Raw genomic sequence first — 15,647 nt, forward strand, 5'->3', positions numbered from 1 at the left:
AGATAATTATATTTATATTTATTATTATTTTTATATTTATAGTGGAAATTATTGTTATTTAATACCTTATAGGGTGAAAATTAAAACCCTATTATTCAATTAAAAAATTTCCTCGTATCAAATCTTGCCATGTATTAGATACTAACTAGGCATCAGGTTTTCATGAATTTGATGCTACAGGCAAGAAAATGTAGCAGAAAAATACACATCAGAAGGGGTGATTGAGCCAAGCCGAACAGTGTTGCTTGGCTTAAACTCCACCCTCACTCTAAAACAAAATGTAAGCAGTTTGAGCTCACCAAGTTAAAAAACTTCTAGCTCCAAAATACTGATATTCAGAAATTACAATTAATCGCATTATTTATATATCTGTTGATTACTTTAATATTTAAAATAAATAAAATCTTAAAAATATAAATACAGAATTTCAAAATTTTATAGATATATTAATATTTTACTTAAACTAAATCATAAACTCACGAAATCACCTAACAGAATAACAAGCTCAAGATCAACATCACTTAAGCTCGACTCAATAATTAAACAGCTCTGAGTTTTACAACTCTACATCTTACCTTTCACTCTTCAGGAAGAAAAAAAATAAATGACTTCCAATTCAATAATTATCACTCATCAAGCATCACATAAAAATGATAATTTTTTTTTTTTTAATGTTTTTGGATTTTTCCGTTTTCCTTTATGTACAAGTTACAATTCGGGGGTAAGTGAAATGACCAAATCAAAAAACACAAGCACTTCTACAACTCCTGGCCTGCAGACAACTCAGAAATTACAACATGAAAATCCCAGGGAGCCAGAAAAGCTCAGGCAATAGAACCATATCAAAACCTCAGAAATGAGCAGCCCTCACAAGTAAACCATCCCCCAAATATACAATATACAAAAAAATTCCACTAGCATCAAAACCAACTATCGGCCACTATCTCGAATGCCCTTCGATTAATTGTCAGGATTCACTTTCAAAATTGGGATGTTATTTCAATGTCACCAGAAAGCAAAGTAATTACTCAAGGCTAATGGATGTCTTCTTTTGTACCATTACTTCTTTCTTTCGTGGGGAAGTCCTCTATGCTTCGATATTCTTCCCTAAGCAACCTTTCCAACTCTGGATGTTTCTTAAGGGGCTCCTTCTGCCCATGTAGCCCTCGATAGTGATGGAATGCCCTGCCATACAATAAGTAAAACAAAGTGCCCAGTTACAATTTATGAAAAACTAGTCCGCAGAAGAAGCAAATCATGGTCCTCATACAACCTTGGTCCAGTGACAATTAGACTTGACGAAAGGGAACAGAAATAGCCATAAAATTTTAGTAAAATATATAGGATTCTAACTGCATCCCACTTAAAAAGTGATTCCAAATTTATAATACAAACCTAATTCCAACAACAAAATTATCAGTGTGGGCCGAAATATCAGAATTAAGTTTCAGGTTTCTTTAAGACAGATTGCCAACTCCGCAGCATCTATTTCTCTTTCTGATAAAGAGAAAAAAAAAAAAGAAAACAGAAAAACAAACTGAACACTGATATGAACCTTAAGAAAACTATATCTCAAAAGCTAATAATTGAGATTGGAAAGTTCAAACCATATAAATCTCACATTAGAAGCTCATACTTTTCAATGTGGGATTCAAGTCTCATACCTTGTACTTGGGATCCTAACATATCACTATGCTCTGTAGCCCTCGCATCTATGTGGGTTGGGTATGCGTTAGCTAGCTGCTAGCTCAAGACAAACACTATAATGCCGGCAACACCCATTGGGTTGCACAATTGCAACTGGAAAACGCGACGATATGAACTTTGGAAAAACCACGCCTCAAAAGTTAGTTATTAAGATTCAAAGTCATATAAACCTCATATTAGAAGTCTATACTTTCCAATGTGGAATCCAATTCTCATACTTCACACTTGAGATTTTAATATATCATCACGCTCCGCAACTTTCACACCTACATAGGCTAACTGTGTGCTAAATGATATAAATCTTGGAAGAATTACACCTCAAAAACTAGCTATTAAGATTAGAAAACCCAAAACCATATAAACCTCATATTAGAGGCTCATACCTTCCAATATGGGATGTAAGTCTTATACCTTGCACTTGAGATCTTAACATACCATCATGTTCCACAACCCCGACGCCTACACGAGTTAGTTGTGCACTAGCTTCTGCTAGAGCCGAGCGAACATTAGAATGCCGATGTCACCACCCGTGCTACACAATTGCAATTGAGAGACGTGGTGATAACTCTGATACTAAATGATTTGAACTTTGAGAGAACCATAACTTAAAAGCTAGCTATTGAAATTGGAGAGCCTATTAGAAACTCATATTTTTCAATGTGAGATCCAAGTCTCATACTTTACACTTGAGATCCAAATAAACACACAAAGAGCATGCATTTCATTTGACCACATATATAGTTCTCTTTAGGTACCTATAAATGTTGTTGAAAAGCTTGCATTTCGAAATGCACCTGTGACTCCTAATAAATTTGAAACATTCTTTTAATATCAATGAAACACATTTGCCTCTGTATGCTTGGTTGAATCTACTCATCACAGCTGAATAATGCTATTCTAACATTACAGGTGATCCCACATCCCAAACTTAAGCCCAAAGTATGGGAACTCATGCATCATACATTCAATGGAAACATATGATATCTATCATCACACAACTAAATGATAATAATGAGACATATATTGGAGCTATTACACCAAAATCCTATCATTAAGCATTGAAAGACAGATTAGGGGATCAATTAGTGCCTGAATCACATCACCATGGACTTGGAAAAAAAAAAAGGGTCATACCTCTAAATTAACAAGGCAATAAAATAAATCAACTAATTACTGAAAAAAAAATCAACTGATAAACTTCATAAGAAGAAATAGAAAGGGCATTTATTATGTTTGGCTAGCGACACAATCAGAACTGCCAGAGACTAAAATATAACTGATAGAGCAGCAGATGAAAAATAAAGATAGATTTTATAGAAATAGGAGAAAATAGATAAAGATTTGAGAAACACAGAAATCATTTTTGAATATTGCAGTAATCAACAACAAAATTCTGATCAGAGACTAGTAAAACTAATAGAACATTATAACTTTCGGGATGAAGTCTTAGGTTTGAACCTCTACCACATTTCTAAAGCCTCGATTTGAATTACTTACCAAAAAAAAAAAAAAACACAAAATCCTGATTGAGTTTAACTTGGCCATTGAAGCGCAAGTTTCTTCATAGTCAATTTTGTATGTGTGAGTGAAACCTTGAGCTATGATCCTCATCTTGTAAGATGACACATTCCAATGCTTGTGATGGTGGATAGATTCTCCAAAATGTCATATTTCATTCCCTGTAGGAAGACGACTAATGTTCACCATGTGACAAGGTTATTCTTCAAGAAGGTGGTTCATTTACTCGGGGGTTTCTCATCTATTTTCCCGATTAAGATAACAAGTTTTTGACAACATTAGAGCTTATCTTGTCAAAGAGTTTAGGACTAAATTGAAATTTAGTAGTACTGCTAATCCACAAACAGATGGACAAACAAAGGTGGTCAATCATTCTTTGAGTAACTTAATTAGATGTATATGTGGGATGAAGAAGGGACAATAGGACTTTGCCTTAGCACAAGTGGAGTTTGCTTACAACAATTTCATAAATAAATCATCGGGTAAGAGTCCTTTTGCTATTATGTATTAAAAAATCCCTAAATATGTAGTGGATTTAGTTAAGATGCCCATAGGAAGAGCAAATAGTCAAGAAGCTTTTGCATCGGCTGAGAGCTACTTTTTCATGTTTAGCCTTTGAAGATAGTAATTTGGTTAAAAAGATGTCGTTGATAAGCATAAAAGAAGACAAGGATTCGATGTGGGAGATGAGGTTATGGTGTTTCTAAGAAAGGATAGGGTTCCTACAAGTGCGCATGGAAATTAAGGCAAAAACATTACGGGTCTTACAAGATTTTGAGAAAGATTAATTATAAATATAATTCTTAGGTGGTGGACTTACTTGAATATATGGGAATTTCAAAGACTTCCAATGTAGCCAATATGACCGAGTTCTACCCTAAACACAATTTATACAATGATGACTTGAGGGTCCGTTCTATTCTAGTGGGAAAGAATAATGGAGAACTATTACAAAGGGTGGTAAGTTGGAAAATAATAATGGTATTGAAAACACAACACAAGAGGGAGGACAGGTGACATGGATGACATAACTTATGTGGGGTGATGATATGGCATGATGCGGTAGGTGGCGTGGCGAGGCATGACATGGCAAAGCGTAATGATGTGTAGTTGTGTGTATGTAAAATTCTTAAACAGTGTAAGACAATTTTAGTTAGAGTTTTAACTCAAGTTTCCAAATTTTTTTTAGAATATTTTATTCAAAATCAATTACCTACATTTAAGTTCAAAGTTCATCTGATTCTCAAAAATAAAAGAAACCTTTCCTTATGACAATTATCACATTTAGCCCCTTTACTTTGAGTCATCCTGTCACAAATTTCTCAGATGTCAAAAACATCACTCCAGTCTTCAAATTTTCCATTCGTATATTGTTCCATCAAAAGACACAAATTAATAATTAAGTCATACCATTAACAAACTTAATATTGAGATTCATATAAAATACATAACTTGCATTATACAATGGCTTGGTTCTTTCCTTAATTTAATTATTCCCACATACTAGCAATTTCTCATCTAATTATTCCTAAAGCTATTATTTGTAGCCTTTTCACAATTTGAAGTAAAAGAAAAATAGTTCTTCATTATGAAACATCAAAAACCAAATAATTGGCCAATCAAGAAAGCTTTGTTAAAAATTTGAACTGTCCATATCTAAATTTGCATTGTATATTTGAAAAAAAATAAAAGAGAACAAAGGAGGTACCAGTATTTTTCAAGGCCATAAAGATTGCCTCTATGGTAGAAATCGAGAGTTAGCCGTTCAAAGTCGTTATAAAGGTCCCCTCTGAACTCTTTTTCCAAACCATAACTGAAAGGGAAAAGAATCTGGATTAAATAAAACATATATGCATATAACAGTGAAGAGTATTTATAAAAAGACAAAAGAAAAAGCCAAGCCAGGAACTTGAACTGTGGCTTAAAACACTATAAGATAATGACAGAACAAAGAGAGCATAATTTTCAAGCATACCTATAAAACCTGAAAAGGCACTCTATCCCATAATTATAATTAGCAGCTGCATCTTCAAGTGCAAACTTCTGAAAATCATTATACATTGAAGGGATGAACTTGTCTCTCATGAAATATGACCAAAATCTGTACAGGGTATTCATTTCCTACATATAAAATGACAGAAGGCCATATTATAACATTATATAAAGTGAACCGATTGAGATTTACAATTTAAGAAAAGCAGACACCAAAATACTCCAACAATTGTATGTTCTTGTACATACATGAAAACATAAGGTCAGATATTTCGAAATTTCCACTTCTAATGCATAGCTTGTAAAAATGAAGTAAGCAGCCAGATGTAAAATAATATTAAAGAACTGATTTTCAGAGCAGAGAATCATAGAAGATCAAACACTATAAACCAATACTAGCAACACCAAATCTGCCACCATCCTATAGCTAAATGCACTGAATTGGTTTTCATTTACTATAGTTTTAACACTTCACAACATGTGCAAGGAATTAAATTATTCTTTGTATTTACTGAATCACCAGAATAGAGAAGGAAAATAAAGTAATAGAGTCAACCATGCATTTCTTGTGCGAAAACAAAAAAAAAAGGAAAACAATAAGAAGATGAGTAAGACTATAAGATTCTGAATTAGATTAATCAATTATGAAAAAATTGCGTCATATAGATTTCTCAACAATAAAAACGATGAAACTTAGGAGACTCAGAATTCCTTTCTCCATTTTTCTGAAACACAGTTAAAACATCTAAACAGAAAGTATAGAGTCAACATCCACCTCACTGCAGCCAACTCCCAACTTCTTCCTCTCATTTAAGCATCGCTTACGAAACTTCAAGTACCTTAAGACAACAACAGCGTGATCAGACAACTTTCATATAGAGGCATAAATATAGATAAAATCAATCACCATCTCCTTACTTCTGCTGTTTGAAGCCATTTTCTTCTAACATTTGATGACTTGGATGCTGGAATGGAGGAAATGATTTTGGCGTGGAACCCACAGGGGGACTACCACCAGAGAGAAACCCATGGGGTGAAACACTCAATTTTGAAGGCCTTGAGCTGTAAGATTAAATCATTAAGTGTCTTAGCATAGTCAACCCCAAAAGTATTACATCAGCTAAGCACATCATCTGGACAGCCTATTGGATGGAAAAATTTTGCATTTCAATAATTATTACCCCAAAAGCAAGTAATAGCAATAATATAATGCTGGCCAAAAGTACTTCAGTAGTATAAATAATCCATAATGTCAACTGACAAGCAACAGTCACTTTCAACTGACCCATGATTTTCCGGAGGGGTTGAACCAAAGAAATATCCAACTGAATTACTTGGTGGACTTTCTGATACAATGGCAAGAGAATTCTGACCAGTTACATGATTTCTAAAATTGCTGGAGAAAAATCGCTGCTTGTGGGAAGATTGCTGCCTGTGGAAACCTTTATTCTGCTTACAGCGGGAACTGGCAATTCCAGACTCTTCATGACCAATGCTTGCAGCAGAATTGTCATCTGCCACTGAATTTGGTACCCCTGGTGCACAAACTGAAGACCTGGGGTTTCCACCTTTGTTCTCATAAGAGTTATTCTTCCTATGATATAATCTTTTAGTTTTAAGCTCCTGCCCATGGTAATTATATTAAAATAATTAAATATGGTTAAGAAACTTCAAAGGGAAGTGAAAGTGAATTGTGCAAAACTTGAGCTCATAATAAAAGAACCAGCAGATGGTGCATATCTCAACCTGCTCATAGAAATAAAGACCATCGTTTATTGCAGAAGCAAGCTCATTAGAAATATATTTAAATCCTTTCAATCCTTCTCCATCAGTTTTAGATCCTTCAACTGGCCAACTATTCTGCATAGGAGACACAGAAGAGTGAGCCAATAAATTTTTAACAAATTTGAAAGAGGAATTTCATACTACATTTTTCTTGGCTGCTACAGAAAGCTTCTTTTAAGGATATAAGAGGTTGTTTGGTATCTTCTTTTGAATTTAACAAAAAATAAAAACCAGATTTGCATTTTCAAAATTTAGGATGCCTATTATTTTCTTAAAATAAAATCAGACACTGTTTGCTAAAATAGATAAAGAAATGCATTATTAAAGATTTCAAACTTTTAATCAAAAGTGTAAAATTAGCAAACTTATCAAAATCGCTTTATGCTTTTGATGAGTAAATTTTTTGAAAACAATTAAAATAACCCAAAACTTACACTGGCTAATAAAGAATTATATCAATAACCTATTATCATAGAGAAGGAATATTCCAAAATGTACTTTTATCATAATTATAAACTAAATTTCGAAATGAAAATAAGAGCAGATTTCAAAAACTAAATTTCTGAATTTCCATCCACAAGATTAAGAAAATGAACATTCTATATGAAAATATAGAATGATTAACAGACGTCAGTAAAAACTTTCCAATAAAAAGCATATCAAGCAACTCTTATATAGGAAAGAGAAATGCAGAAGTCTTTGAAATTCAAAAGAACAAGGAAAATTTACAAAGAAAAAGTAACAATAAAAAAAAGAGATTCTCCATTTCATATTGGAAATATTTTCTTTCTATTAGTTAACAATATAACCAAACCTGTTTGCTTAAAAAGCTTTTTACATGACTAAAGATGTTGACAACATCCTCGACAGACCCAATCCAGAGTGCCATAAACTTTCAACTCTATAAATTGAAACCATCATAAAGGTGGGGATCAGAGACTAAATTAAAATGATCTCCACATGAAATGGACTCTAGAACTGAATATTCAAGGGTAAAAATGATTTATTATGTCTGCCCGGACCTCAAGAAGTCGATAAAATAATAACTTTCCATCTTACCAATATGATAAACTTCATGATGTGTGAAGAATGCACTTTCTCCTCACTCTCAAGAATTAAGGACACAAGTCCTCTGTAGCAATCAACTTAAGTAAAACAAAAAATAAAATAATATCTAATGCAAACTTATAGAAGTAAATATATAAATAATAGTATAATACATGCACATATGCATACCCTTAGGGGCCGTTTGGTTATAGGTTTTAAAGATTATCTTGGTAATCTATCTTTTATTCCCTTGTTTGGTTTGTCAGTAATAAAAAATTACAGTAATCTTCCATTACCTATGCTAACGTGGCAGGTAATATAGGAGGTAATCTGATTACCACTTTCATCTTAGGTATTTAAAGATTACCAAGGTAATCTTGATTTTATTATAATTATATTAGTATTTATTAATTTTTTGAGACAAAAATAAATTTATTTTTAATTAATATGACAAATAATATGAAAAATATTTAAAAATAATTATATTCAAGGGCATTTAAGAAAAATAATTTACTAGTAATTTTTTATTACCTTTAACCAAACACAATAATTATTTATACCTATCAAATTTTATCAAATATAGTAATCATTTATACCCAGTAATCTTTTAAGTAATCTATTTTCAAGGGAATCTTTCTATTTTGATAATAAAACATTACCCAAACCAAACGCACCTTTAATGCTTGTAGCTTCCTTAATTTTATTTTTCAAGACTTTTCAGCATAATATAGATTAAAAAAACAAAAACGCAGAATCAGATCACAGCTTTATGATAACCATTTTTTAAAGAATAGCGTAGTAAAAAGTTTCAATCTCACAAAGACAAAAAAGGTTTAAAGAAATCTAGTGCTGAAATTCAAGAATCTCATCATACCTGTGTGACAATTACAAGTCTCTGAACATCATGGTCATTGACAAGAATCTCATCATCTTCATCATCAATCCTGGGGACAAAACAAGCGACTTAGAAATTCAAGATTACAGACAGCATTTACAGAAACGTTACTTAGCAGGCACATGAACAGTAGTGGAACAGCAGAGAGAAATGTGTATACTAAGATTGAAATTGAATCAGCTGCCAGTATTATTTATTCCAAAACCAAAATTAAGAAAAAAATTGCAAAATCAAGAGTTCTGTTAAAGATTATTTTTAAAAAGAGTTCATTCAAGCAATTCAGGAATAGTCTAAAAAGCAAACTTATGCTAACAAAGAATTAAACTTATAGCAGTAGAAACTAAATTTATGAATGAAATACCCAGATATATCAAAAGAAACACAAGAGCATATGCAATTTAGCACAAGAAAACCTCTTTGATCTTCATTAGCTTTTCTAGCACAACAACATCTTCAGAGGCCTTAACCACTCTGACCACAATTACCTATACTTTCTGGGGAGCAGACTCTTTTCCAAGCATCTCTATTGAAATTTCAGAATTCTTAACTTTTCTCTACATTCTGCTCAACTGGGACAGGGTTGTAACCTAAATGCATTTTTGGAGTTTTCACAATAGAGAAAAAATTCTAAGTCTACTATGATTAGATAGCTAAACATAGTTGTACACTTTTGTCCCCTCAAGAAAGGGCAAGCCTCAAGCCAGGTTTAAGACGGGATTCTTGGGCCCTTGCCCTAGCCACCCCAGTCCCAGACCAGGGTTTAATTTTTAACTAAATTATAAAAGTATATTTGCAACATCATTGTTAATAAAATACAATTAAAGCATTAATTATTGGTAAAGAATTAAGTATAATATTACGCATACGTGTTTTATATAAAATATAATATATTCTTATATCATTTTATGTTATAAACCCAGGCCAGGGCAGTACCTTTCAGCCTGTGGTAAGGCCTGGGATATTTTAGCCATCCGTTAAATGGACCAAATAAAAACCAATAATTATCAAGATTTATTACAGCACATCAATGTGTAAAACTTATTTAGCCAAAACTTTTGAACCATCAATGACTTAGATAAATTGATCAAAAGCATCAAAAAAAATCTTTTTATTGGTACCAAATCACAAGCTATTTATTGTAAATTCTAAAAAAAACAAGAGTAATTTATAATTTAATTAATGATGTATACATGTTAATCTCCATGTAACCAGTACAAATGACATGTAATGGGCATACCTTTAAACTACAAGTTCAACCAATTTCAATATTTTTTATACTTTCGAGTTACATCTACATTCTCAATAATTAACCAACCTAGCACAAAAGAAAATTGGGATTTAAAAGAAAACCAATAGAAAACCAAGCATGCAGTACCTTCTGCCCGTGTTAAGCTCATCCTTTTTTGTTGTTTTCTGCACAACCTCTAGCTCCTCATCAAGCATAAATGTGTTTGCAAAATCATTTGACAGGTCACTAAGATGCTGTACAGCCATATTTGAAGTGGACTCCAAGCTTTCAGCCTTGTGGTCATCAGATCCCGCATGCTCATTTCTTTGTAACTGGTTTCGACAGGAGCTATGGTCACTGTTCTCAATGCCTGACAACTTGTCTGAATAAAAAATTGATGTTGTCAACACACCATTTTCAGCACAGAATGCTTGTTTTCCACCATCAATAACAAACCTGCCACTCTGCTCAGTGAGACCAGTATGTGTTATATCTGAACCATCCCTGTCAGGCCGTATTTCAGTATTTTCTTCACAAGTTTTCCTTGTATCATCTTCATTGGTATCACCCTTCTCAATTGGATCAATTGAGCTGTCTAACTGTTGGCTTGGGTGGGTAAGCTTAGGTTCAGAAGAGGCTGGAATCCACTTGGACCATTCATCACGTCTTCGAATCATATTACCCTAAATAAATAACACCATAAGAAGGTTAAAAATTAGAATAATAAGAATAAAGCCACCAAAAAACAGTCCAAATTATAGGCCTGTCAAAAACTAGTATAAAGACTAATAGAGAGGCTAAATTAAGCAGTATATCGTATTTATTTTTCCCAATCTGACAGTTAATTTGAGAATTCTATAAGTTCAGAAGAACTAAAGCAATCAAAACAGACAACTTTTGATTAAACAAATCAACTGCTATTCGGGCTATTTAAACATTTTTGGGTTTCATGACAAATAAAGAATCAAAAGAAGCGAGAGAAAAGTAGCATTTGAACATCATATTAAGATTCAAGATTTATCACCATAAAATTATATATGAGGAAAAATTTGTATACAGAGCAAACAGAGCAAATATATCAAAGGAAAAACCTAACCTGCACTTCTACAGTACTAGAACTGTGCATTGCATCAAGTATAAACAGTATATCTGTACTCATTCTCTTTACCTGCAACACAAAAATGAAAAAATCACAATTGAATATAATTTCAAATCTCATTACCTACAATCCAAAAATGAAAATATCACAATCACACAATTCAGGATATTCACATATTAGAAATTGCATGCACATATATAAGTTATAATAATATGCAGCGTTGCTCAATTAAAACATACCCTTTTAAATTCAGCAATGGAGGATATGGGAACCCATCCTTGGGCATCCATCAAAGAAATTAAGTAATGGTCATTCTGAAGATTTTCATCGCTGGCAAAAAAGAAGGCATGTCATTATGTAGACAGCAAACAAAGTCATGTTGTATTATAAGCAGATAATTCTACAGTTGCTTTTAGTAATTTTTCTTGTCCTATTGGATAGCTTAGGTTTTTTTTTTTTTTTTTATACCAAATAACTAATACAGATTTGTTTTAAATATCAAATGCAAAGCAGTGCAATCATCTATCAAATTGCAGTCATCAATCAAAACTATTACACAAACAATACATCAATCACTACCTGAAATAATAATCTATTTGTTTTACAATGCTAGCCTTCAATGCCAGCATCTCTGGAGGTAGCATGGCAGCACCTGGCAGTACAGGGTATTGAACAAAGAGGGGAGGATGAGGTCCCCTAACAGAGCCTGGAGGTGGTACAGACACATAGCAAACTGCAGGTCCTGTGGTAACCCATTCACAAGTAATTAGCAATTATTCTATCAAACGCTCCAAGATTATCAAAACAATTAAGTCAAATTAAAAATAGTCAGCAATATCATTGCTAACAAGCACTCCAAGATTATATAATCAATTAAGTCGATATTGCTAAGAACTAATGCTTTAACATATTTTATCTTTTATTTTCATTGTAATATGAAAAAACTTTTAGAACTGACACTTTTCACATGTTTATTCTTCTACTTTCATTGTAATATAAACAAACTTTGAGAACTAACACTTTTCGCATGTTTATTCATTCGCTTTCATTGCAATATAAACAAACACTTCCACCTGAATATTTTTTACGTTCATTGTAATATAAACAAACTTTAAGACCCTATAATTTTACATGTTCATTCTTCTATTTGCATTGTAACATAAACAAACTTTAAGAACTAACAGTTTACATGTTTAATCTTAAATTTTTATTGTAATATATACAAACTTCAACTACTGGCAGTTCATGTTTGAATTCAGTTTCAGTGCATCATTTATTCTATTTCTATTGATTGAATATTTATTATCTGTTGTTAAACGTTTAATATCACTATTATCTAAAAAGATTGATTTGAGTCCTCAAAGCTCTGACAATCATTTACATTTTAGCATTTGCTTTTAACTTTCAAATTTTAATAAAATCGAAATTTGTTGATCTGAAAGGTATAAAATGTATAATTTATTTGCTTTTATTTTTCATATTTCAATGTCGTTGATTTGAAAGGCCAAAGTAGACACACCACAATTAAAAATGCAGAAAATATTATGCTGGGTACCCAAGTATTACCGGTAAAGCTTGGACCAACCATATATCCAGGACTGGGAGTATGACCAATAAATGCAGTCCTTACTAAAGGCCGGGGTCCAAGAGGAATACTGTCACGGGGATTATATGGTCTATGATGAGGCCAAGCAGGTGCTTGCATATTAGGAAGTCTTCTACTAGAGAAATTCACATTCACGTTAGCCGCAGAAGCACTGGGATCTCCTCCACCCCGAGGATGAGGTGGAGGTGGCTGAACATTCCGAGCAGCATCAACAGCATGAACTGGTGCGGGAACAAAACCAGTCTGATTCTCAACAAAAAAGTGTCCAGGGTATGGCTGGTAAGCCGCATAGCCAATGTGCGGAGGAGGCACCATTGAATGAAACATAGGAGCTGGCTGATGGTTAGAAAAAGTTACAGGAAACGCTGGTGCAGCATTCGTGTGACGTCTAGACCCTGACTTCTGATTACGCAAGTGCGAATGTTTATGTGATGGATTATGATTAGGATTTCCTGAACTAAGAGTCTTCTGTTGCACAAACAACAATTGGAATCACCATACGAACGCAATTAAAAGTAAAAATACTAAAAAATTTGAAGATAAAGAGAAAGACCTGGACAAGTGGCGGATCAGCTGGTGGTTTAGGGGAGCGGTGTTGAGCGTCGGCTAGAGCAGGCCAAGAGTCGGCGCTGATGACAGGAGCATCCATCATAACCTGAGTCGTCTTCCATGGAGACTTGGCCCCACTCACCATCATCTCGTTATGATCGTCTCCTCCTTCATTATTGGTCATCACCATAACAATAAAAATACTCTATAATAATTAATTTATCTATTAATTCAAACACGAATAGAATGTTGGGAGATTAGGGTTTACTTAGAAAGAAAGAGTGAGTTTGATAGTGTGGAAAAGGGAGAATAGCCGCAGAATCGTGCAAGTGGGAAGTCTGTTTGTGTTTGTGTTTGTGTTTGTACTTGTTTAGGCGGAAGAAAACGACGGTGTTCGTGGGGAAGGAGAGAGAAAGAGTAAAGTGAAGAGTGAAACAGGTGGCATTGGGTTTTGCTTTCGGGTAGGAGTGGTAAGTGGAGTCATTCTGCTCGCACCAAATAATCCCACAGAAATGTAAAACCTAGAGTTTTCATTAACACCTATTACTAGCATTCCTTCCAGCCCACCCACCACTTAAATTACTCTTCGGCCCGGCTCAGAAACATCTTTCTCCTAAAGATCTAGGAGTGATATTTTCCCACTTACCCATGATCAATTTAGGCAATCTCTAGTTTCCGCCTTTGATGGAAAGAAAATACCAATGTATACTAAGGAATGAATTAGAATATAATAGGATTATATTACATATATTAAATATATAGGAACATATACAAAATAGTTCAAACATTAATACCAAACCAAGCCAAACCGTTCAAATTTTACAGTTTGGTATGATTTTGATTAGAAAATTATTTAGTTTGAGTTGAAAAATTTTTTAAAACGATTTACAATTTATTTTGATTTGAAATATATATATATATATATATATATATATATATATATATATATATATATATATATATATATATATATGGGGTTAATATATATTTTTATATCATATTAGAATGAATAAGAGTGATAATTATATTTAGCTTGTTCTTTTATGTCAAAATTGAACCCTTTTTATGTGTGAGGAGCAAAATTTTTTAATCAAGAACATGTAACATTTGTTAATTAAGTTTAGTTTGCTTATTGTCATTATTTGTGATTGTTGTTATACTTCCATCATTAAATCTTGTAATTTGACTAAAACCAAGATTGAGATTGCAATCATTATCAACAAAAATATATGTAATATAGAGGATTTATACCTAATACGGAACACTTAAATATAATATATAATAAAAGCAAAAGGACTATTTCTCACTCAAAGTTTGATGTAAAGATAAATATATACTTGTGAGATTTCAAAAATTTAAACACTCAATCATCCCTAAACTTTTGTTAAAATTACTGTTAAATATAAGGATAAAATCGTTATTTTAATAATATTATTAAAAATATATAATTTTATCTTATTTCCTTCCTAGGTTTTAAAAACTAATAATTTTACCCCTACCTAAAGTTTTCAAATTTTGAAAAGTCATATTTCCCCCCAAGCCTAGGTTTTTTTCTTTACCTCTCCAACCACCGGTGACTGCCACTTTCCACCCTAAACCCGACCACCATCTTCATTGTCATCTCTCTCTTCTCCTGTCGTGTCATCGAGTCCAAATGAAGGGACAACATTCATTGTCCAAATTTGGACAACAAAGCGTCATCCAAACAAAAGTTTTGTCCTTCATCGTCATCAGAGAAAGACACGTTAGGAGAGATCATCGACATCGAGTCCAAATGAAGGGACAACATTCATTGTCCAAATTTGGACAACAAAGCGTCATCCAAACAAAGATTTTGTCCTTCATCGTCATCGAAGAAAGACACATTAGGAGAGATCATCGAGAGAGAGAAATACCGAAAAGGGAGGTTATTGTTCACCAGATTTGTTTACCAAATCTTAGGGGGAAAAGTGAATTTTTCAAAACATAATCTTGAGAAAAAATTGTTTTTTTTTCCAAACTAAAGGGGGAAATGAAATATAATTTTATTTGTTTTAATATTATTAATAAAATGATAATTTTATCTTTAACCTAATAGAAAATTCTTGGGTGTGTGGAAATGGACTAAATCTTGGGTGGGTATTTTGGTTTTTGAAATCTCATGGGTATGTGTTTGTTTTCACATTAAACCTTCAGTGGGAAATAGTCATTTGGCCTATAATAAAATAAAATTTGTATAGCT

General features: G+C 32.9%; 1 protein-coding gene across 5 annotated transcripts; it reads right to left on the reverse strand.

Moving 5' to 3' along the window:
* Positions 1–640: 640 nt before the first annotated feature.
* LOC123206615 (la-related protein 1A-like) lies at positions 641–13,933 on the reverse strand. 5 transcript variants are annotated; one of them, XR_006500102.1, is made up of 16 exons: positions 13,431–13,933; positions 12,838–13,345; positions 11,851–12,013; positions 11,511–11,601; positions 11,269–11,340; positions 10,320–10,855; positions 8,924–8,993; positions 6,964–7,077; positions 6,503–6,840; positions 6,136–6,279; positions 5,993–6,056; positions 5,201–5,346; positions 4,934–5,038; positions 2,091–2,239; positions 1,665–1,973; positions 942–1,185 (listed from the first exon to the last, which is right to left on the reverse strand). XR_006500102.1 is itself a non-coding variant. In XM_044623789.1 (14 exons), exons 1-14 carry the CDS (start codon positions 13,614–13,616, stop codon positions 1,035–1,037), a joined length of 2,685 nt encoding a protein of 894 aa, XP_044479724.1. In that variant the 5' UTR covers positions 13,617–13,932; the 3' UTR covers positions 641–1,034. The 5 variants fall into 5 exon arrangements, 3 of the variants coding, with proteins under 3 accessions (XP_044479724.1, XP_044479723.1, XP_044479725.1); XR_006500101.1 differs by having other exon boundaries at positions 1,665–2,239; XM_044623789.1 differs by lacking the exons at positions 1,665–1,973; positions 2,091–2,239 and having other exon boundaries at positions 641–1,185; positions 12,838–13,342; positions 13,431–13,932.
* Positions 13,934–15,647: the final 1,714 nt, after the last annotated feature.

This window comes from Mangifera indica, unplaced genomic scaffold, assembly GCF_011075055.1.
Source record: "Mangifera indica cultivar Alphonso unplaced genomic scaffold, CATAS_Mindica_2.1 Un_0043, whole genome shotgun sequence".
Lineage (NCBI taxonomy): Eukaryota > Viridiplantae > Streptophyta > Magnoliopsida > Sapindales > Anacardiaceae > Mangifera > Mangifera indica.